Source organism: Alligator mississippiensis, chromosome 5 (assembly GCF_030867095.1).
Source record: "Alligator mississippiensis isolate rAllMis1 chromosome 5, rAllMis1, whole genome shotgun sequence".
NCBI classification, from domain to species: domain Eukaryota; kingdom Metazoa; phylum Chordata; order Crocodylia; family Alligatoridae; genus Alligator; species Alligator mississippiensis.
The window spans coordinates 165,572,496-165,594,139 of NC_081828.1; the positions used below are offsets into that span (position 1 = coordinate 165,572,496).

At 45.8% G+C, this 21,644-nt stretch overlaps 1 protein-coding gene across 1 annotated transcript in view; it reads left to right on the forward strand.

Annotated features, from left to right (window-relative positions):
- DGKB (diacylglycerol kinase beta) overlaps nucleotides 1-21,644 on the forward strand; it is a 620,162-nt gene that overhangs the window by 244,134 nt on the left and 354,384 nt on the right. The window contains exon 16 of the mRNA XM_059728962.1: nucleotides 7,458-7,532. Coding sequence (XP_059584945.1) covers nucleotides 7,458-7,532 — 75 coding nt within the window. The remainder of the gene's footprint in view (nucleotides 1-7,457; nucleotides 7,533-21,644) is intronic.

Here is a 21,644-nt window from a genome sequence, read left to right on the forward strand (position 1 = left end):
ATTCAGCCTGAATCAGGCATCATGATTTGATTCATTGATTCAGATCACTGTCTCTGATTTGATTCAGCTGAATCCAAATCTGAAGATTCGATGCTGATTCAAAGAATCAGCGATTCAGACATAGACACAGTTTTAAATGTTTTTTCTACATAGCTCAAGGTACTAGCGTGGCTCATGATTGCTGCAATGCTGGGGCACATGGACCGTACCACAGGAGTGCAGAGGGGTCCTCCACATGCTCAGCGGCAAACCCAGGTGTGGAACAGAAGTACTTCCTGTCCACTTCTGGGTCCAATGAGGAGCATGCAGCCCCCCCCCATGCACCCCTGTGGCTCGTTGATCGGCTGTGGGGGGACCCCGGGTGCTCCCCAGACCCAGGAGGGACCAGTGCTTCTGATCTACTTCCAGGCCTGCAGGTCTAGTTCCAAGACACTGCATGCACCCCAGCATTGCTGCATTCATGAGCCGCCTGAAAGGTGGCCTGGGTCACCGGAACACCTCCAGCTTCTGCTGGACAGTCGGCAGCTGCCAGTACTGGCTGGCCACAGGGACCCGGGGGCAGCACAGCTGGAGGCCCAGGAGGGCATGGATGGCCCTGGCAGTGGCATCCAGGAGCATGTTGTCGGCATCCCTGCTGAAGCTGACAAGTGGGACCAAGTCTGGGTGGTAGCTGCTCAGTGGTGGGGAGCCTGGGATGGTGCAGTGAGGCTGGCCAGGCAGTTGCTGCACATGGGGGAGCCAGCAGGACCAAGACTGACTTGGGCCAGACAGTGGTTACTGTGGTGGGCCAGCAGGGCCAGCACTATGGCAACCAGGAGCCCAGGGCATTGGATGTCAGTGGGAGGGGCAGGTGCTGGAGCAGCTATGGTGCAGGAAGGCAGAGGCTGCAGTGAGGGAGCTGTTGCATGTTGCTCCCACGCTGTGCACACTACTTCTGGCCAGAAAAGCAGCTGGTCAGGGAGCAGGGACTGGGGCTGCCTTTTGAAGATGGCTGTTGACTGCAGGCAGGAGCGGCCAGAGCATCCAGTTCCCCCTCTGTGGTGGAAGGGGCCCACTGCAGGGCCACAGGAAGCAGGAGCAGTTTGCTGCTAGGAGCAGCAGATCTGCTCCCACTTCTCTGCATGTGTAGATTTGTGCCCTGGAACGTTTACTCTGGAGTACTTTACTCAAGAGTGAACTGTTTCTGGAACAAATGCATGTGTAGACATGCCCTCTATAACCTGCAGGAATTCAAACCTATGGCTCCCTCCTTCCAGGATACATAACCTAACCATTGGGCTGTAGATAAGGCTAAGTTCAATGATGCTACTTCCCTCCACCCTTGCCTTTCCCTTTTCCTGCAATGCTGGGTGACTGTGTGGAAAAGCATGCAAGATCTTTAAGGTCAGAGAGAGGATCTAAGAGGAGAAAGTGATTGTAACCTAGCTGCTGGGGCACCCACCTGTAAGGGGAGAGCTTTGGCATCTGGTTCCAGTTGTCTGGAATATTTATACATGTTAAATAAAAGTGTCATTGGATAAAATGAAAACTCCTGATTTGAATTTGAACTCATAATAATTAAGAAAGCAGCTGAACCCAGGTCTCCCAGTTACTGTGATCATTAAACTGTTAGCTCAACAGCATCATAGCACCACTTCTTCCTCTTGCCATATTTTAGAAAGAAAGGAGTTAGCAGTGCACACTCCTATGAAAGAATGGTTGTAAGCACTTACCATCAGTAGGGGATTTCTTGATGTGTACCTCAAGTAGACAGAGTTATCTTTCTGCAGCAGGGCCAGCCCGTCCTATCCTGTGGAACCTGTGGCCACAGGGGGTCATGCAGCCAAGGGCCCGTGCCCCACTCATCCCCCATTGCCTGCGCCATGTTTGAAGGGCTCGATGCGGGCGTAGCCCCTTCCTGGCCGAGCAGTGGAGGAGTTCCCAGCTCCATTCCCGCCCTGGCCTCAGGGAGGGAACCCAGGCATCCTCAGCATGTGCTGCCCCCACTTCGCATCCCCTGCAGCACAACCCATGTGTGCACAGCCAATGTGTGCACAGCCCAGCCCTGACTATTTTATTTCAGTGAGTTTATACTGCAATTAACCGTAATTTTGAATTTTTGATGGATCGGGGGCCCCAATACTATATCTTACAGAGGGCCCCAAAAATTATGGGCCAGCCCTGTCCTGCAGCCCTGACTCAGGGACCTAAAATTTGGAGAAGTCAGGGCATTCAAACTGTCCTCATTGTTTTTAATTATCTACATGCAAGTAGCAGCCTTCTGAGCATGCTAGATGCTTTTTATTCCCTTTTGAGGTACCTAACTCTTCCTCTTCCTATAGCAAACCTAGACACTTGACTAACAGGGATTAGAAGACCCTGATACTTTAAGAGAAAAGGCCTGCTATTAGATACAGGCAGTGGACTAAGAACGAGCTTACAGGGGAATAAGCAGCCAGGGAAAACTAGTAGAGCTCAGGGAAAGCTGAGTAAAATTATGCTTGTACTTTTGGACCAACACATCTACAACCTTTATCCCTGAAACAGGATACTGTGGTGCACTTATCTTTTTAGTGGCTAAGGTTTTTAATAAGCATAGTACCAAGCTTCTAGTACCTCATAGTAATAGTGATTTTGAGGTCCTTTTAGGCCTAATTAATGTGAGTTTAAATAGACATGTACTTTCACCAAGTCATATTCCACAAACCATAAAGCTGTGGCTAAAATATACTAGCCACTGAATTAAGATTACTGCTTTTTGCCCTCTTGTAAATTAGCTACTACATTCTTTGTAACTACATGTTTGTAAAAAGAAGGTGCACAATATTTTACAATCCACCTGTTATGTCTGATCCAATAATCATCACAGCAGTTCACTGTAATTCACCTATCTGCAAAATTAAGCCTATCACCCCACATTGACTACTTCTTTCATGACTGGTGGGAAGGCTGAAATGTATTGTCTGTGTCTGTATGTTATTATTTGTTAAGGGGTGACTGGCATCAATAAATAATTGGTAAACTACAGAAATTCTTTATATAGTGATTTACAGATGGCCATAGCTTAAGAGGATTTGTATGTGTATATGTGCACTGTGTATGTATAACCTTCCCCCTTTAGACCTTTAGTACATTACACATTGTCACTAGGAAGTGCATAGAATTATGTCTGGGAAATTCTGTTTTCCCTAATTTAAAACCATTCAAACATTGTAAGTTCAAAAGTTCAAATTAGATGTCATTAGGTTCCCTGTTTTGCTTAGGGGAAACATCTGTGAAGAAAGGACTGGAGATCTAGTGGAAAATAGGGTGAAAATGAAGTAGAACAGAAAGCAAAAAACAAACAACTAGAAGCTAAAACAAGATAAGGAAGATAATGGAAAAAGAATTTTAAAATGTGTAATTTAAAATATTAATTAAAATATGAGAGGGGGGTTATTAATTCACTTAGCGTTATACATCCTTATTATAGATTTAGAGGTTCTCAGAATCTGAAACCCTACAGTGATTTTGCTCACTTTTAAAAAATAATTTTGTAGCTTTGCATAAATATTCCATAGCCATTTTCATATGTGGTATGACAAAGATTTGTATTGGTATAACTGTAAACCCCTTTGTGAAACTTAGTGAAGAAAACATATTTAATATAACTAAAGCCATCATTAAGGCTCTTTATGAGTGCCTGTTGTATCCATCCTTCCCTCTCCTAATATACTAGGGCTCAGCATCACACAGCCTACATGCTGAATCTGGTCCACTGAGCTACTGGATCTGGCCCATGGAGCCAGGGGACTTTGGCATTGTTGGTGGTGTGGTGCTCTAGAAGTGTTCCAGTGACAGGGAGCTTTGCCCACACCAGGGCTGAGTGGTGAGGAGCTATGCCCATACTGCAGATGGGGAACAGCAACAAGTGGTAGTGCTGGTGGCCAGCTCAGAACACCAGCCCACCTCAGACACAAGCCAGGTTGTTCCAGCCTACATCTCTGAAAGACTCCTGGCCACTATAATATACCAGTGCCTCCCTCCACTCTGTTAATTCTAAATACCTTCATGAAGTCATACACTTGAGTATGTCAATGTAGCACAATGTGGTGCTGTACAGAGAGTAAGTTCTAAAGCAGCTTGAGTACCAGCAATGGTATAGCCATATTGTTGAGGCAATCCACATAGGCATACCTGCTTTTTTAGACAAAGTGCCTTACTAATGTACCTATATTGCTTCTGATACTCAAGCCAGATTGTTCAGATCTAGTTCAGCTATTAATACACGACACAAAATGTTGTGTAGACATATTTTGTGTCCTGTTCAAGACTCCAACATGTTTTTCATGTTGATTCCAATATGTGTATCTGCCTGCCTCTTTAGGTACTCTCCGTTCATGCTCCTACAGTTGAAAATGATCAGAAGTCATGACAATTCAGAGGGCTGTGTATGCCGTAGGAGTGCATAACTTTTATGAGTGCCTCTTTTTGTTGCCCATCCACTGAGTTTCTGAGATTATAGCAACTAAAGAACCTGGGCACAAACTGCAATGGTCCAGGCTTTTTTCCCCTCAGTTCAAAACCCCATGTGTCAGCCAAGAGATGGAGATCACATAAGTGTAAGTTATTCTTTAGCCATAACCCTCAGGTCTTTCTCTAATGTTCCTCAGCTATGTCTCAAATGAGATTTTTGAAGCAGTGATTGCTACTTCTCCAAGTTCAACTACAGTATCTGGATCTCTTTGAATATAAGATACCCGATTACCGGTAATGTATATGAGCGTCCAGCTGGAACTGTTATTGACTCTTCCTTTCACAGTCATCTTATTTCTATCCTCTTGATGAAGTTGACTCACTGCAGTTTTTGACTCAGTAGTTAGACTTCTGCCTATTCATTTGGTAACAAAGTCTTCTTAATCAAATGAGAACTCTATTCTTGCTTACAGTGTTCAGTTAAATGCTAGTGTTAATGTGTAAGACTGGACAAATGAGAACTAGGATCTAGTTGGTCCCACAAATAGCCTTTGAGAAATGCAAAATTATGTAAGGAATGATTTATTCTTCATTCCTTTCAGTTTATAGCATACCACAAAGGAGCTGCAGATTTCAGGGGCTGCAAACCATTTTGTTCTGGGAGACGGTACAGTTGTACAGACATCCTTGTCCATTGTCTTGGGATCACTCTTATTGATAAAAGAGTTTATCAGTAAGAGGTGCTAACAGTTTATTCCAGGATATTGCAAAGTACATTCCAACAGTTATCCTAGGATTGCATCATTGAATCAGTGGCAGAAAAACAGCACTGGTGCCAGCAGCTCACTAACCCCTGATTAGGAGTACAATATATGTATGAGCCAATCCTGGGATATTTTTGTTCCAGGACAAACATAGACATAATTTATCCAGAAATAAATACAATGTCTGTTTCTAGCCAGAAAGATAAGTGTTCACTGCACTATGTTTCACTTGAGCATGGTAAGTGAAAACCAGTATCTGTTAAACATATACTTTGCACTATATCTGTCTAAACTTAGCTGTGATAACCAAGCCCTACTAGTTTTTGAACTGCCTGTTTTCCACACAGACCCCTTGCTGGTAGCTTTGCCTGGGGAAGATCTTTTGTTTTTGAGATCTTGAGTATCTTTTGTTTAATATGATCTTGAGTATCTGCTGCTCAGTTGTTTTTTGCACAAAATTAGGGTTTGGGAGTATTTTCAGTCTCCTATGACTTGCCTTTGCTGTAAACAATTGAAATACATGACCTTTGATTCTGTTACCATTTGGTTACTAATTTCCTTAGGCCTCAGAGGAGTTAAATGTCATTTTGAGCTGGGTGGAACATGTTTTGACCTAGCAGTCTGTAATTTATCCAACTGCTGCTCAGTTTGGAAGTATTTCTCTTTCCAATCTCTTTCAGAATTTCTTACACGTATTAAATGACCTTCAGGTTCTTCACCAACTAAACCTAGCTTTATTATTGGGTCTTCTTTTCTCTTCCACGTCTTGATGAAGCTATCTCTTATGCTTGTCAGAACATTCATCCTTGATAAATCTCAGTTCAAATAAGAGTTCATCATAGGGCATATTTTTTCTGTTGACCATCCAGACTAGTACTCTTTGAATCCCAAGTGTTGTTAGCAGTGAGTTATGCCTGGAATCTTGTATATGAGAGGGCAAATCTCTCTCCTTTAGTTCAATAGCCTTAAGAATTTTTGAGCTAATGCCTGTATTTGCACAGGTAAACAGAAGGTCATTTTCTGATATGGTAATACACCTCAGAAAGCATACTCTTAAGCTCAGAGGCATTCACTATAGTGGCTTTTCTTGATCCTAAAACAGTCTCCAGCACTTGCCTACCCTCAGTTCTGGGTGCAATAAACTCTCAGTGAACTTCTTCCTCTTGGTTTTGTGGGGGCCTTCACTGCCTACTATAAAATCGCTGGTTTGAGTTTGCCAAGTGAGATAATTGACCTTTCCACTGGGTCTGGGAGAACTGCCTGAACAAAAAGAAACTTAGTTTCTATCTGCTGTAATCTTTACCTCACATTTCAAAACCTGTTCTAACAACAGTGTTACATCTCAAGAAAGATTCACAACAGGATGGGGGGCCTCCACTGAATGGGTGCCTGTAAGCCAGTAGGTCTACTATCTGTTAACAATTCAACTTGTGAATCATAGGTATAAATAAAGCGTGTCTCAGTAAACTGCACAGGTTCCCCTTCCTCAGTGTGCTGGGAGTCTCCTCTTCCTCGGTGATATGGTATATTTCTACAGGCTGTAACCCCACATTTTGCCAAGTATCTATGAATATGCAGAAAATTTGGATCTTATGTATCTTTTTTTTTTTTTAATTCCAGATGCCATTGTTCTTAGACATAGACATCTCACTTGAAACTCTCTATAATCCTTCCCTGTCCTACCACCATTTGTGTGATGAAACAGTGAGATACTGAGGAGGCATCATATATGACTCCTAAACTCCCTTTTTTCCTGCATCACATTTTGACTAGTTGCTGAAACACTGGCTGGAAAAATCTTTCCAGAATTTTACAGAAAGCATCACGCACCGTCATCTTTTAAGGAGCTGTGTCTCTGACTGGCTCTTACCGAGGTTTCGGGCCGGTATCAGAGCTGCAGCAGCTGTCTGCCCCCTCCTCCACCTTGTACTGAAATCTCAGACAAGGAAATTTTTACCCCAAGCAGAATGGGGTTAAAAACCTCTTTATAGAGTCAGGTAAATGTGGCATTTGTATACTAGATATTTGATTACAAGCCCTTGTCTCACCTTTACACCTGAAAAGCATTGTAAACACTTGCAGAGCTTTATAAAGTATAATAATATATCTGCTCTCTCTACTGTTTTGTAATACTGTGAGATTTTATCAGAAATGATTAAAGTACAACTTAGTATGTTAGCTGCTCCAACTCTTGTATCCAGGTTTCTTTAAAAGTCATCGGACTAAATGCTTTTCCTCCTATCTTTTTAATCTCTACAGAATTTACAGAAAATTTCAGTACCTTTTAAATCCTCGTCAAGTTTATAGTCTTGCTGGAAATGGACCAATGCCAGGGTAAGTCTAAGGCTAATATCGTTACAGGAGCTCATTTAATAAAATACAGCATAATTAAATAAACATAGTGATACATATAGATATAGATGGCTTTGAATATATCAACCAAACATAGTTATGGATTAATAATTGAAAGAATGACACAAATTATGTGTGTATATATACTTGTAAAACTACACATCATCTATGCATCAACTACACTCTATGCTATCCATGCATTGTACTGTCTCCCTATGTGATGTATTATATTTTCCTTGTACCTTTGACTGCTTGACCTGCACTCTGAATCCCCTCTGGGACCACTTCTACATTCTATGTATCTAAGCACCACCTCAAAGAGGCATCTCTGGGAGTTATAGTTCCTTCACCCTTCTCCTCCCCCCTCCCCTTCTGAAATATTTCTGCAAAGATTTGTATCTCTTCTAAGTCATCAAACAACTTCATAGATTCAGTGGTCAGTAAAGATTAAAAAAAAAATGACTTAATTTAGAGTGCATAGGTTATAGTAGCTGCAGCAGTTCCAGGGAGAACATAGTGCCAGCTAAAGTAACGCTACTTCAGCCACACCCTTGAACATATAGCCGACAACACAAATTCAGTGCCAACTAAAGGAATCTACACCTGCAGTTTTAAGGTAAATTTCTTATTTTCTACTATCTGAGCCTGAGTAGTGGGGAATAGTCAAAACCGTGATGAAGGATTTTAAGATGTTTTGTATATTAATTAGATTAAATTCCTAAATTTCACGTTAGCCAGAAGAAAAATGGAATGAAAGTATTTGCACATTCATGCCATGTTGTATGCATTATGGAATATTAGTTTTTATGTTTCCTTTTTTGTGTGGGTTTTGAGGAGTTTTTCTAACAATTTATTTTTGGTTAGGTGAGGCCTAGACCTCAGTATAGAGCCACACCCTCCCCCTCCCCCAGCATCCAAGTTCACCTCTTGCAGGTGGCAATGAGGGAGTAGAATCTCTGGACTGGGCTGGCACGAAGGCAACCCTATGAACTCCACAGCTTGGCCACTTCCAGGAGGTACCAGAGTCATGTGCACGTGGGGTGTTGCAAGCATTTTTTGGCCTGCACCAAAGGGTGCCAGATTACTAGGACCTAGGGGAGGGAAAGCTTTGAGCATCCAAGGAAGGGCAGGCAGGTAGACACCCCTGGAAATTTCAGGAGCAGGTGGGGCATGGTCAGCTGTCTCAGGGTTATAGGTAAAGGTCACTGGAAATTTACAGGCTGAGGCATGGGATGTTGCCAGCATTGTGGGGACATCTGCGGTAAGCCCCTGGAAAGTTTGAGATCATGGGGGTGGCCTGGCCCATGCAGACCCAATCATTCTGGAGCAGAGGCCACACCCAACTGGAGTTAGAGTGAGAGCCATGTGCCATACTCACGCTTACATACAGCCACCATTCCATCCATCCGTCCATCTACCCTCCTACCCACCCCACTCCTTGGAGCTGGACCCTTACTCACATGCAGATTCTGAGACCCCATCGGCATCACCACAGACCACCAAAGACCTCTTCCCATCCTCTTCCACTACCCTACCCTAGTGACACAACTGGGGCCATGGGGTGGTGAGTGATCTCCTCTCCATTTGGGGTGAGCAGGAGACCCAGGACCAGCAGGGTTTTGACAGCTCAATGCTGTTGGTCCCCAGAATTTTGAAGGATGTAGCAGCAGAGGTGCACCTGAAGCAACACCTTAGCTCCCTCTACATCTTTTCAACCGTGGTCAAGGCCACAGACCCCAATGTACAGGACATGGGGGAAAGCTCTGACAGCACACTTGTCATGACCCAGGACCTGGACCCCAATGCAGTGTCCTCCATCTTCTGGAAGCATACCTGTATGTATTGCCCACTCTCCCCTCCCCAGTCTTCAAAACAGCTAACTTGGTTGAACACCTAGCACTAGGGATACTCTGCCAACATCACTGCCACAGGTGTTCTGCTTCTGGTCCTCCAACATCTATTCATTTTCCCACTTCCAGATGCCCAGAGCACCCCCTAGTTCCCTGACTTCCAGAGTAGTGGCTGCCACCACAGCACCCACACCCAGCCCTCCCCACAGTTCTGGTGAAGTTTTTGGAACCGAGCAACTGCACCTTGCTGCCCAGCCAGGTACAGCTTGAGCCTGCTCCATGTGACCGTGATGGGGACCCAGGCACTGGAAGAAACATGAAGCCCCTAAAGGGAAGTCGGGGGAAGGGAACAGGCAGGCCGTGTCCACACCCAGCAGGGCAGGGAGATAATAGCATGATGCTATGACAACCCAAAGCCATCTGTGCAAGCTTTTCTCCAGAAAGTAGGCACTGGACCCAACTTGCTCCCCTTCCCTCCCCTTCCCCTGCCCCTCATGGACCAGTGGCCTCTACAAACCATTTCATGGTCACAGGTCTCTCCCAGCCTGTTGCTGTGGAGAACCCCAGAAAGGGTGGTCCCAGTGCATGGGTGGCAGGGTGTGGGGGGCCAGTGAATTACCCTCACACTGACCACTCAAAGCATGGGGCCTCAGGCCATTGATTCCTTGATAGATCTTCAACACAGCTAACACAGTCTTTCAGCATTGAGCAGACCATTCAACCCCTCATCTCCCATCCCAACCCCTTTCTCCCTCCCTAGAGCTCAGTCAAGATGCCAAGTTCCCCACTACCCCAGTGTGGGTATCAGCTCATTGCAGAGCCACAGGTAACATGCAAACCAGACTCTTACGGTGAATGGCAACCTGGGCTTCTCCTCTGCACCTTGAAAGGAGATGACTCCCCCCGCTCTTCTGGGAGACCATGTCCTGCATCAGGAACAGGGTGTATTGGCTGGTGTTTCCCAAGGAAAAATGGTCAAGCTTATCCCTCCAGGCCCAGCCAGGAAAAGTTAGCAGTGAAGTACTGGTCCTGCACAGTGTGTGGGCCGGGAGTGGTCCGAGGCCCTCGGGGGTTTTTTCTCCACGCGGCGGGCTGTGGCCAGCAGCCCGGACACGCCGGGTCGGGGAAGACAGGCAGCACGCTAGAATTAGGCACGGACGCTTAGTGGTTGATTTAAGATTATTTTACTTACACCAAAGATGGTCGCGGTGCAGGCAGGAAAACTTGCTTGAGTTGCGGTTACAAAACAAAACAAAAAACTCGAACCTGCAGAACATAAGGGTACGTCGCAATGGGGTTTCGGCGACGGGAAGAAAAAAACTGCAGGACTCAAACCCCGGGTAGAGCTCTGGATTCACTCGCACGAAGTTTGCTAGGCTCCGTGGAACTTGCATGCAGGGAAGGGTACGTCGAGGGATCAGGCAGCAACGGGGAGAGGTGAGAGGCTGATCAGACCCCTATAGCCTTCTTGATATACACGCTGGGTCCGATAGGCTCCGCAGCGCTTAGAGATCTTCACGAGATGTGAAGTTCTCCTCCTCCTGATAGTCGTGGAGTCCTCCAACTTGGGTGGAAACCACTCAAGCCTCTTATACGGCTAGCAAGCCAATCGCTAGCCGCCACATGGGAATAATTTAGAACTGGCCAATAGTGGGGCACAAATCTGAATACAAATGGCGGGAACTCCTTGCACCGTGCATTTCCTCTCTGCAGCTCAGAAATGCACCCTGCAAAGAAAGCTACGAGGGGCGGGAAATAATTTAGCAGTGCCGAAGCACACACAAACAAAAATCACACCCTTGGGTTGTGACACACAGGAGTTGCCATAATGTCTCTCTTTTAAGGGAATGATGCCAGGGGTTTTAAGATCTCTGTTGGCAGGACTCAAGGTCCCCAGATCCTGTGAGGGAGTGGAGCAGGTGCCTGCCATAGATCCTGGAGAGGGACCCAGCCCCTTTCTCCCCAGTGACCCATCCAAGCACTGCTGCAGGGCTTACTGCCCACTCACAGGACCAGTTCTCTGTTTTTCAGGGTAGAGAGCAGAGGCATGGCTCCCAAACACAGGGCAAAAAGGGACAAGACAGGGAACTTATCAAAACTACTTTCCTATCTCTTTGTCAGTACCCAGCTGAGTGTTGGGACGGTCTTAAATGCCTGCCCTTCATTTTATTAGCAAAAGTTGATACTTTACCCAAAGATGCTATCTTTCCCCTGTCAAACTGCTGAGACACCACCTGTGTGAGGGAGGACAGTGCACAGAGGACAGAATGGTGGCTTAAGGACAGGGGTCATGCAACTTCAGAGTGCACAAGGGACACCTGTAGGTGGTGTCAGAGAAAGAGGGAGGAGATGTTGCAAGTCTTGGTCATTACCTCTGAGTGCTAGGCATGCACAGATAACTCCTGGCACTGGAAGCTGAGGGAGTGGCATGAGGAGAGACTCCAGATATGAAGGGAGGACATCCTCAGGCCAAGGGATGCCTACACCCAAGCTGCCAAGGTGCAGGAACAGGGGCTTGGGATGGCCACCTGTAGCTTTGAGGAGGCAATCTGTCCCTCAGAAGAGCTAGCAGAGTCCCAGCACCAAGAGAGGGAGTGTATGAACAAGGTCGTAGATTGCTTTGTGGCCACTTAGTGCCCCAAACTGGCACCACTGCTGCCTCCTGCAGAGACCCTATAGCCCCCACAGGCTATGGATGGTGGGAGAGACTGCTGCCCAGCACCTGATGGCATGCCATTCCCCACTTTGGGAAGTCTTGTATGGGGTGAAAGTAATGGAAGTCCTGTGGGAGGGATCCCTGGGTGCCTGGCAGGGGGGAAAGGTCTCCACCATGCTCTGACTGGGAAGAAAAGTTGGAGATGGAGGCAGACCCAGACAGAAAGAGTGAGGTGATAGACCTGGTGACCCATGTTTCAGGGAAATAGAAAGAGCTTTAGTGGGACATGCTCTGCTGGGTTGTGTCAGGTGAAGATAGTGGGACTGGAGTGCCTGTGGCCCAAAAACAAGGGTTTCCCAAACGCCATCCTCCTCCCCAGGCTGATCCATCCCCCACAAGCTGTGGTAGCTGACTTGTGTAGGCAAGCCCCCAAGCAGTTCTGAGACAGTTCCAGCTGGGTGCAGGAGAGCTTGGAACCAGTGGGAGAGCACAGCTCACAAGCCACCTGTCCAGACTCATTTGCCTGCAACATGGGGGGCCCACAGGGGAGCTCATCCACCTGCAATCTCTCCTGGTCCAGGTCCCCATTTCAGGGAAGCATTGTAGCCACAGTGGGGATGGGCAGGTCCTGGCTCCATTCTTGGTCTCATCACATGAGGTGGGGTCCAGGCATGGTTGATGGTTGAAAGGTCAGGGTTCCCACAGAGGGAGACTTGGACTTGGAGTGGGGGAGTGGATGGGTCCTGTGAGGGAGCACCAGGAGTCTACAGCCCCTATTGTGGCCATACCTCCAGCTCTACAGTTACTTTCGCTCCCAGCCCCGCAGCCCACTCAGGTGGCCAGTGGGCCAGGATCACCCACCTATTCAGCCCCTACACAAAGAACTCTGGTCTTCACTCCTGTGTGCCAGGTTTAAAGCCTTCTTTCTCACACTTCCTCTCCAAGTTTTGTGTTGAGTTCTGCCCCTGGAGCATGCCTTCTCATGCCAACCCATTCCTTGTTCTCTCCCCGCCCCTGCCAAAGTTTGTTTTTTTTTTGGTTTGCATCAATGGGAAGAGGAACCAAGTTCTAGCACAAGCAATGTTCAAATAGGTTTTCTTTAAAAAAAACAAGGAAAGTTTGGCAATTGCAACATTGTAAACTGAGACACATCTCTTTCTCACATCTCATTCCCCTGAAACTTGTCATATGGCTCTCAGGGGAGTTGCTGGGGGGAAAGGCATCCAGGCAGCCAGGGTTATGGGCAGTCTCACCTGGATGTGGGACTAGAGGAGCCTGGGCCAGGAGATCAATCACCTGGTGCCAGGGCATGGGCACTTTAGGACTTGAACCTCTCTGGCCCTACTCATCCATGGAGGACCCCTGGTCCCCATGAGCCCGGGAAGTGGTCTGCCAGGGCTTTGTGGACCCGGAATGTCGGTTGGTTTACAGGGCTGGTACTCCCAACATCATTGGGAGGCTCACTCTCCCCAGGCTTCCTTTGCTGTGCATTCTCAGCACACCATTCCTGATCTATGTTCCATGCCCATGGTTTTGCAGATGTTGTGGAGGATGCTTACAGAAATGATGAGGCATGGCAAGTTCTCCTGCACCTCAAAATGCCTGCTGGGAGCCTGCCAGTATGCCTTGACGTGGCCACTCAACAGTCATGTGCTACCTGCTTAGGTAATAGTTCAAGTGTTATTTTTGGCAGTCCAGCTCAGGCAGTAGTAGCTTAGCCATGACTCAGGTACTGTGGGGCCATTGCTCAGCCCCAGCCATTGCTGTGGCCGTGATGTTCCCCTGTGATGCTCTACCTGCTCAGGCAGTAGTTGAAATGCTGTCTTTGGCAGTCCAGCTGCCCCATGCAGGGCTTCATGAGCCAGGTCCCTGATGATAAGGGGAGGGACGATGATGCTTCCCATGAAACTAGAGAACCCAGGATTGTAGTACCCATTTTCCATCAGTTGAGGGAGGAGGGAGTTGCAGAAGACATGGGTATCATAGCTGCTGCCTGCCCAGCTGGTGAAGATGTGGGTGAAGTGGCCCCAGTGTTCAACAATGCCCTTCAGGATAACAGAGAAGTAGCCCTTGCACTTGATGAAAACCTGGGTGCCTTGTGGCAGGCAGAGGATAGGGATGTGGGTGCTGTCCACGGCTCGTAGGGAAACCAGTGACCGCTTCCTGTGGGTTGATGAGGCATTTTTCCAGGACATTAGGACATTCTGGATGATGAGGCACATCTTGCCCAACCTTAACTGTTTTGTGAGGGAGTGGAGACTGCTTGAGTTGACCAGTTTCCAGATGATGATGGCCACCCACTTCTCTGATGCGAGTGGGGAACATGTGCCAATGTGCAGTCACATGATGTGGGGGCCACCTGGGCGATGATGTCCAAGAAGGTGGTCCAGCTCATGCAGAAGTTCTGAACCTGCTGTTTGTCAGCCTAGAGTCCAGCAAGATCTGCTCCCATCAATTACTGCTGGTGGCAAAGGCCCAGAGCTGGTGCTCAACAGTCTGAAGGTGGTGCCTAAACACCCCAGCTTTCTGGGTGGCCCCATCCTCAGTGGCTGAACGGCAGCCAGTGACCCAGGCCAGGGATGCTTGATGGGTGGAAGGGGTGGTAAGTGGCCCTGTCTGGAGTGGCCAGCTGCTGGCTGGTGGGCAGTAAGCTGCATCCTATGGAGACCACCTGCTGGGTCATGTCCAGTTGGCCATACATGATGTCATAGGTGACACATAGGGGGGGACATGAGGTGGGGGCACATGCCCCCCCGACAGGGCCATCCTCATACCTGACACCACCATTGGCGGCTTCTGCAGATGTTTGCCATCTCTGCCCTTGCCACTGACATCGCTGGCAGCTTCTGTGGGTGTCCCTCCAGACTCAGGAGGCAGCAGTCACCCATGCATGATGTCCTGTAGCCTCCAGCAAGAGTTGTGACAAGCAAGAAGCAGGATGTACCACAGCTTCTGGGTCTGCAGTCTTGGGCCTGGGTGGTGTGGTGCCACGGTGGGGTACTGTTGCACGTAGAAAGTGGGTTTTTAAACTTAGCACTTTGAGAATTGACACAACATTTGGTTGATGAATAGCAAAAAGGCCTGTTTTAATAACTTCCAACAAGCTACAAAATTAAATAACAGAAAAAGACTCTCCCAATATTAAACAAGCTATTAGTTCTTAGTATTATCTTAGCTGCACAGAGATCTTTATCCAATACAGGCAGAAAGAAATTCTTGTACAGCCTCAAAGCGTGGATCCTTCACTTGTTGGCTGGATGGCAGGATGGTTTGGTCTGGACACCCCTTGCTGGTAAATTTGCTTAGGTTTTATGCTGTTTAATTGTATAGCATCATAACATTTTTCCTTGGTGGTTGGCCAATTAGAGCCCAAGCAAACAGGGAGGAAAAGGTTGATCATCCTAATACAAGTGTTAATTACCTGGCTCCTGTTCTAGACGTCTCTAGGTGTGAAGACTGTTTTTCTTTCTGCAGCCCCTGCAATTATAGGTCAGTTTAAAGGTGATAGGTCTGAGTGGACCAACAGGATCCTTAGAGGTGTCACCAAATCTGTTTTGGGGCACAGGCAGTCCTCAACTTACAATGTTTTGAGTTACAACATTTCGCACTTACAACTTTATAAATTGACACCGTTTCAACTTTATGACATCAGTTTTGACTTAACAACATTTGATCCAATGCAACGCCAGTCCAGCAAACAAGTTCACTGCGTCGCTCATCTCCCTGGAGAACATCTGTCCAAACTTCCTTGGACGCTTTCTTTAACAAAACAATCAAGACTCCAGAAAAACCTGCAGCCAAGACTCCAGAGAAGACTTCAGCCAAGAACCCTTCAAAAAGTCCAACCAAGAGCCTTTCAAAAAGTCTAGCAAAGTCACCTCAAAGAAGTCCTCCCAAATCAATATGATTGCTATTTACAATAGAAATACATTAATGTAGCTATATCACTCATATATAGTTGATTGAGTACAAAATTCTGGGGTATTCTTAGTGAAAATAGGGTATCAGGCCTTGGTTCAGGAACCAATCCCCCATTTATAACATTGTTTCTTATGAGAAAATTAGTTCCGAGTTACAAAGTTTTGGCTTAAGACGCGGTTTTCAGAACCAATTGTGTCGTAAGTCCAAGGACTGCCTGTATTTGTAAATCAATGGGGAAAATTTACATTAGCTTGCACTGGTATTTTCCGTTTACCCAACTCAAGACATACGTTACACTTTAAATATTGTGCCTGTTAACATGAGCAGGGTGCATTTGTCACATACAGGGCATCCCTTCCTATACCTTTTACAAGTTTCTCTTGAAATGCATATTTAGTCTTCTGTTTTCTTTAGCTGCTAGGTCAATTGAAATGCATACTTGGTTACCTTGCCTTCACTGTGTCAGCCTTTTCTTGCTTTCTTACGTATACACACATGTGATTAGTGGGTCAGGTCTCTGCCAACAATTTTAATCAGTTTTATTATTTTATAGCATAGGTCTGGTATTGGGTACCATAAGCACTCTACTCTCTTGACGTGTAATGGGTTGAAAGACATTAGTGGAGTTTGATTTTCTTGTGGTAGTCTTATTACCACAGTCCAGTCTTGCCCCAGTCCCTGTCTTGTACACTGTCCAAGTATTCAGTTTTCATATGCAGCAGTATGGGCAGGCTTGGACACAGGTGCATGTAATTAACAAGGGAAGACTCTGGACAGGGAGCAGGGGAGGGTCTGTGGTGAGACAGCAGGGGTTTAGAGGCATGGTTACCTGTGTCCAGCAGCCAATCAGATGTGGCCTGGGAGGTTGGTTGCAGTCAGCAGTATCCAGCAGCACAGGGCACCTGCACAGTACAAATGGAAAGTGTGCAGGAGCACTCCCCGTCTGCCAGCCACCACCAGCTCAGGCTACCTGTGTGGCATCCCAATCCCTCGTCCCCTCCTTTCCACCTGCAAGGGCGAACATGTATGCTGGTTGCTTCCAATCTAAACTGGGTTTCTAAGAGTAAACCATGTAACTTAGTTAGATTCTTCCCCCAGTTTTTTGAACATCTGTACTCACATCTAGAGACCTCAGCTCCTAAAACCACTGAAATAATTCTCTTCAAAGTTATCCTGTGTAGGTTTCATTGAAACATAAAAACCAAATTAGGTCTGAAGGCTCTTATATATAATGATATGAAGTCAGAGTGTATGTGCTACTTTGTCAAGAAATGTGATGATGTGAAAGGACAGTGTATTTTAAGGCACAAGAGGGCAGTGTTAAGTGCAGACAAAAAGCCTTAATGGGAAACTTTTAAAATTGGTTTCTCTGAACCAAACCTTTGCTTTAAGGAAATATATTTTTTCTCATTTTACTAGGAAACTAGTTTTATGTCAGAGTACATGTGAAGAAACATCTAATTGGTTTTCAGTGTTCATTACATTTTATTCTGGTTATTTCTTTATTTGTAGCTTTAATTCATTCAACAAGGTCAGTTCGTTGCATGTCATTCCTTGTTGCTACTGGTAGTTGATTGTTAGTAGATAGTAGTTGGATTGTCTCTTTAAGAGGATCATTGCTTCTGTATAGTTCCATACATCTGAATAAGCCATCTTTTCTCAGCCATTTAGTCATTTTTCTTCCTGTTTGTATAGGAGTGTTTTTTATAAAAAAAAATCCCCCCAAATCTAGAACAAAAACAAGCAAACAGAAAAAACCAGAAATAGTAAAAAACAATTGCTTTAATTGTTTCATATCAGAAAGTATACATATCACACAAACTACTATCACTGACTGGGGGAAAAAAGCTATACAAATGTAAAATATATTTTTTAATTATTTGTTTGGATCATTCATGATTACTGGGTCTCTGCACTATTTTGTCAAGCATTTCAATTCAAATGCGTTTATCACCTTTATGCAATAATAGAATCATAGAAAATTAGGGTTCGAAGGGACCTCAGGAGGTCATCTAGTGCAACACCCTGCTCAAATCAGGACCATTCCCAATTAGTTAATCCCAGCCAATGCTTTGTCTAGCCAGGTCTTCCAAACCTCCAAGGTTGGATATTCCACAATCTCTCTGGGTAACCTATTTCAGTGTTTTATAAGCTTAAGAGAGTTTTTCCTAATATTTAATCTAAACTTCCTTACTATAACTTAAGACCGCTACTCCTTGTTTTGTTATCTGCCATCACTGAGAACTGTCGAGCTCCATCCTCTTTGGAACCACCCTTTCTGGTAGTTGAAGGCTGTTATTGAATTCCCACTCAGTCTTCTCTTCTCCAGACTAAATAAACCCAGTTCCCTTAGGTTTTCCTTGTAACTTATGTTCCCTAGCCGCTTCCCCAACCATTTTTGTTGGCCTCCACTACACTATGGCCAATTGGTCTACATCCTGTCTGTAGTGGAGGGGGCGGGAGGGTGGGGGGCAAAACTAGACAGAATATTCTAGAGGTGGCCTCACCAATGCCAAATAGAGGGGAAGAATCACTTCCCTTGATCTGCTAGCAATGCTTCTACTAATGTAGCCCAGTATGCCATTAGGCTTTTTGCAAAAAGGACACACGGTTGGCTCATATTCAGTTTATTGTCTATTGTAACCCCTAGGTACTTTTCTGCAGAGTTTTTGCTTAGTCAGTTAGTCCACAGCCTGTACCAGTGTATGGGAGTGTTCTGTCCTAAGTGCAGGACTTTGCACTTGTCCTTATTGAACCTCATGAGATTTATTTTGGTTCAATCCTCTAATTTGTTTAGCTCTTGGAATCCTAGCCCTCTAGTGTAGTTACTAGTCTCCCCAGCTTGCTGTCATCTTTAAACTTACTGAGAGTGCATTCTATGTCATCTTCCAGGTCATTGATGAAAATATTGAAAAAACCCAGCCCCAGGATCAACCCCTGCAGCACTCTACTTGATACAGGCTGCCAACTACCCCCTGAGCCCAATGATACAGCAAGTTTTCTGGTCACCGTACAGTCCATTCATCTAGCCCGTACTTCCTTAGCTTGCTTGCGAGAATGTTGTAGGAGACGGTATCAAAAGCCTTGCTAAAATCAAGTTATTCCACATCTACGGTCTCCCCTGCATCCACAGAGCCAGTCATCTCATAGTAGAAGACAATCAGGTTGATCAGACATGACTTGCCCTTGGTGAATCCATGCTGTTTGTAATTACCATCTTCTCTTCCAAGTGCTTAGAAGTGGATTCCTTGGGGACTTCATGATTTTTCTAGCATCTGATATAAGACTGACTGGTCTGTGGTTCCCTGGTTGCCATGAGTTTTCAAAGATGATGTCCAGTAGGGCTGCATGAAGCTTCAGTCCCCAATTCAATTTGGCAGAGATTTGGCCTTATTCAGTGGTTGAATCTCCAAATCCGAATCCAATCAGAGGATCCTTTAATCTCTCTGAATTGAATCAGAACCCTCCAAATTGATTCAGAGAGATTCAGAAAGATTCACCAATTCAACATAGACACAGCTTTAAATGTTTTTTCTACATGCCTCTAGATATCAGGTGGCTCGTGAATGCTGCTATGCTGGGGCACATGGAGTGTCCCACAGAAGTGTAGGGGGCTCCCCAGCGCACTCGGCATTAGACCCAGACATGGACCAGAAGCACTTCCAGTCCACTTCCAGGTCCATCAGAGTGCGGTGGACTGAGCTGGTCACTGAGCTGGGGAGGTGAAGGGGGGATCCCTCTCCCCTTCCCCTGCACCTCCCCAGCTCAGTGACCGGTGCCTCCCGGGTCTGAGGGGGCTTCCAGGGTCCCCCTGCAGCCGATCGCCAAGCCAGGGGGGGTATGAGGGGCCTCCCTCCTGCACGCTCCCCGATGGACTGGAAGCACTTCCGGGTTTGCTGCTCAGCATGCAGAAGGCCCCTCCCCGTGCTCCTGTGGGATGCTCCATCTGCCCCAGCATCGCAGCATTTATGAGCTGTGCCTGGTACCTCAAGGTATGTAGGAAAAACATTTAAAGCTGTGTCTATGTCTGAATCACTGATTCTCTGGATCAGCATTTAATTTTCAGATTCAGCTGAATAGAATCAGGGACAGCGATCCAAATCAATGAATCAAATCACTGTCCACGATTTGGGTCAAATTTGAATCGAACAGGGCCCGCTTTGCACATCCCTAATGTCCAGTGGCTTTACAATCTCATCAGACTACTCCCTCAGCATCCGCGCATTCATCACGTCTGATCCCATTGGATTAATACACATCCAGCTTTTCTAAATCATCCCTAACTTGTACTTTTGCCACTGTTGGCTGCTCACCTTCTCCCCAAATTATGCTGCCAGGTACAGTAGTCTGGGAGCTGATGTTGCCTGTGAAGACTAAGCAGATAAAAGAAGCATTGCCTTTTCCACATCATCTGTCACTAGGCTGCCTCCCCTGTTCAGTAAGGAATGCACAGTTTCCCTGATCTTCCTCTTATTGCTGACATATATTTGAAGAAACCCTTCTTCCTACCCTTCACATCCCTTGGTAGCTGCAACTCCAGGTGCTTTGGCCTTCCTGATTTCATCCCTGTGTGCCTGAGCAATGCTCTTATGTCCAAGTAGTTTGTCCATTCCTCGTACGCTATTGCAAGCAATACTATTAATTTTATTTATGCGTGTTGTAGTCGTTTTCTGTAGAAGAAAACTATCCACTGTTTAATACCTACATTTTGTGTTTAGGAGTTTATATACTGTGATCTCATCTTGAGGCACCATTCTGTACCATTCAACAACCAAAGAGATATGATGCTAAGGTTTTGTGCCCCGCGTCTCTAAATTCTTCAGTTAACATGAGTTCAGCATTTCAGTGTATTTGCATAGGAGCTTTTTATGCTCCTAGGGGAATGAGATGCTCTACAGGAAAGGGTAAAGTACAAGATTGCACAGTATGTATGTGGTTGTAGTACTGTAAGTGACTGCAACAAAAAGGCTAAATCCTTTAAAAATACTCCTCAACAGTAACAGCTCAGCAGAGGAAAGGTTTTTGAATCTTGTAAAGGGAAATTTGCTCTGCTCCCTGACTCTTGCTAGGGTGAATTTTCTCTTGCTCCTTGGATCTTGATTGAGTAATGGTCATTACCCAGGACTGGAACGTTTTGTAGTTTGAGACTGATTAGAGAGGTAGAGAGACAGGGACAATGCTGGCTGTTTCTGGTGACTTTTCAGAATAACCAAGATATGCTTTCTAAAGCTGTCTGGTTCTGTCTCAGTTTAAGGTTGACAGGCCTTATGTACATAGTTCAAATAAGCATATTTATATGGTATATATAAACAAATCACATCGCACCTGACTCTGTGACATAGATTCCTCTCTAGAAACAGAAACTGACCCGCTGTGAGGCCCTGAAATCAACCACTGCTCAGCCAAAGGGCAACAGTCACATTAAGCATTGGCACATATTAATTAATGGCTTAGAAATTCTTTATTTGGGAGCAGAGAGATAAGGGTGCACTGGAGAAGCCCTGTAAGCTCTGCAGCTGAACAAAAGTATAAAAGGTACTGCACAGTTACAGACTGCCACAGTTAACAAAGTGACATGAAAATTGCCAGGCTGATACATTGTGTAATTTGTGCCTAGCACCTGTGTTTTTAGCCTTGAAAAGAGTTTCCCTATTTGGTTGTTATATC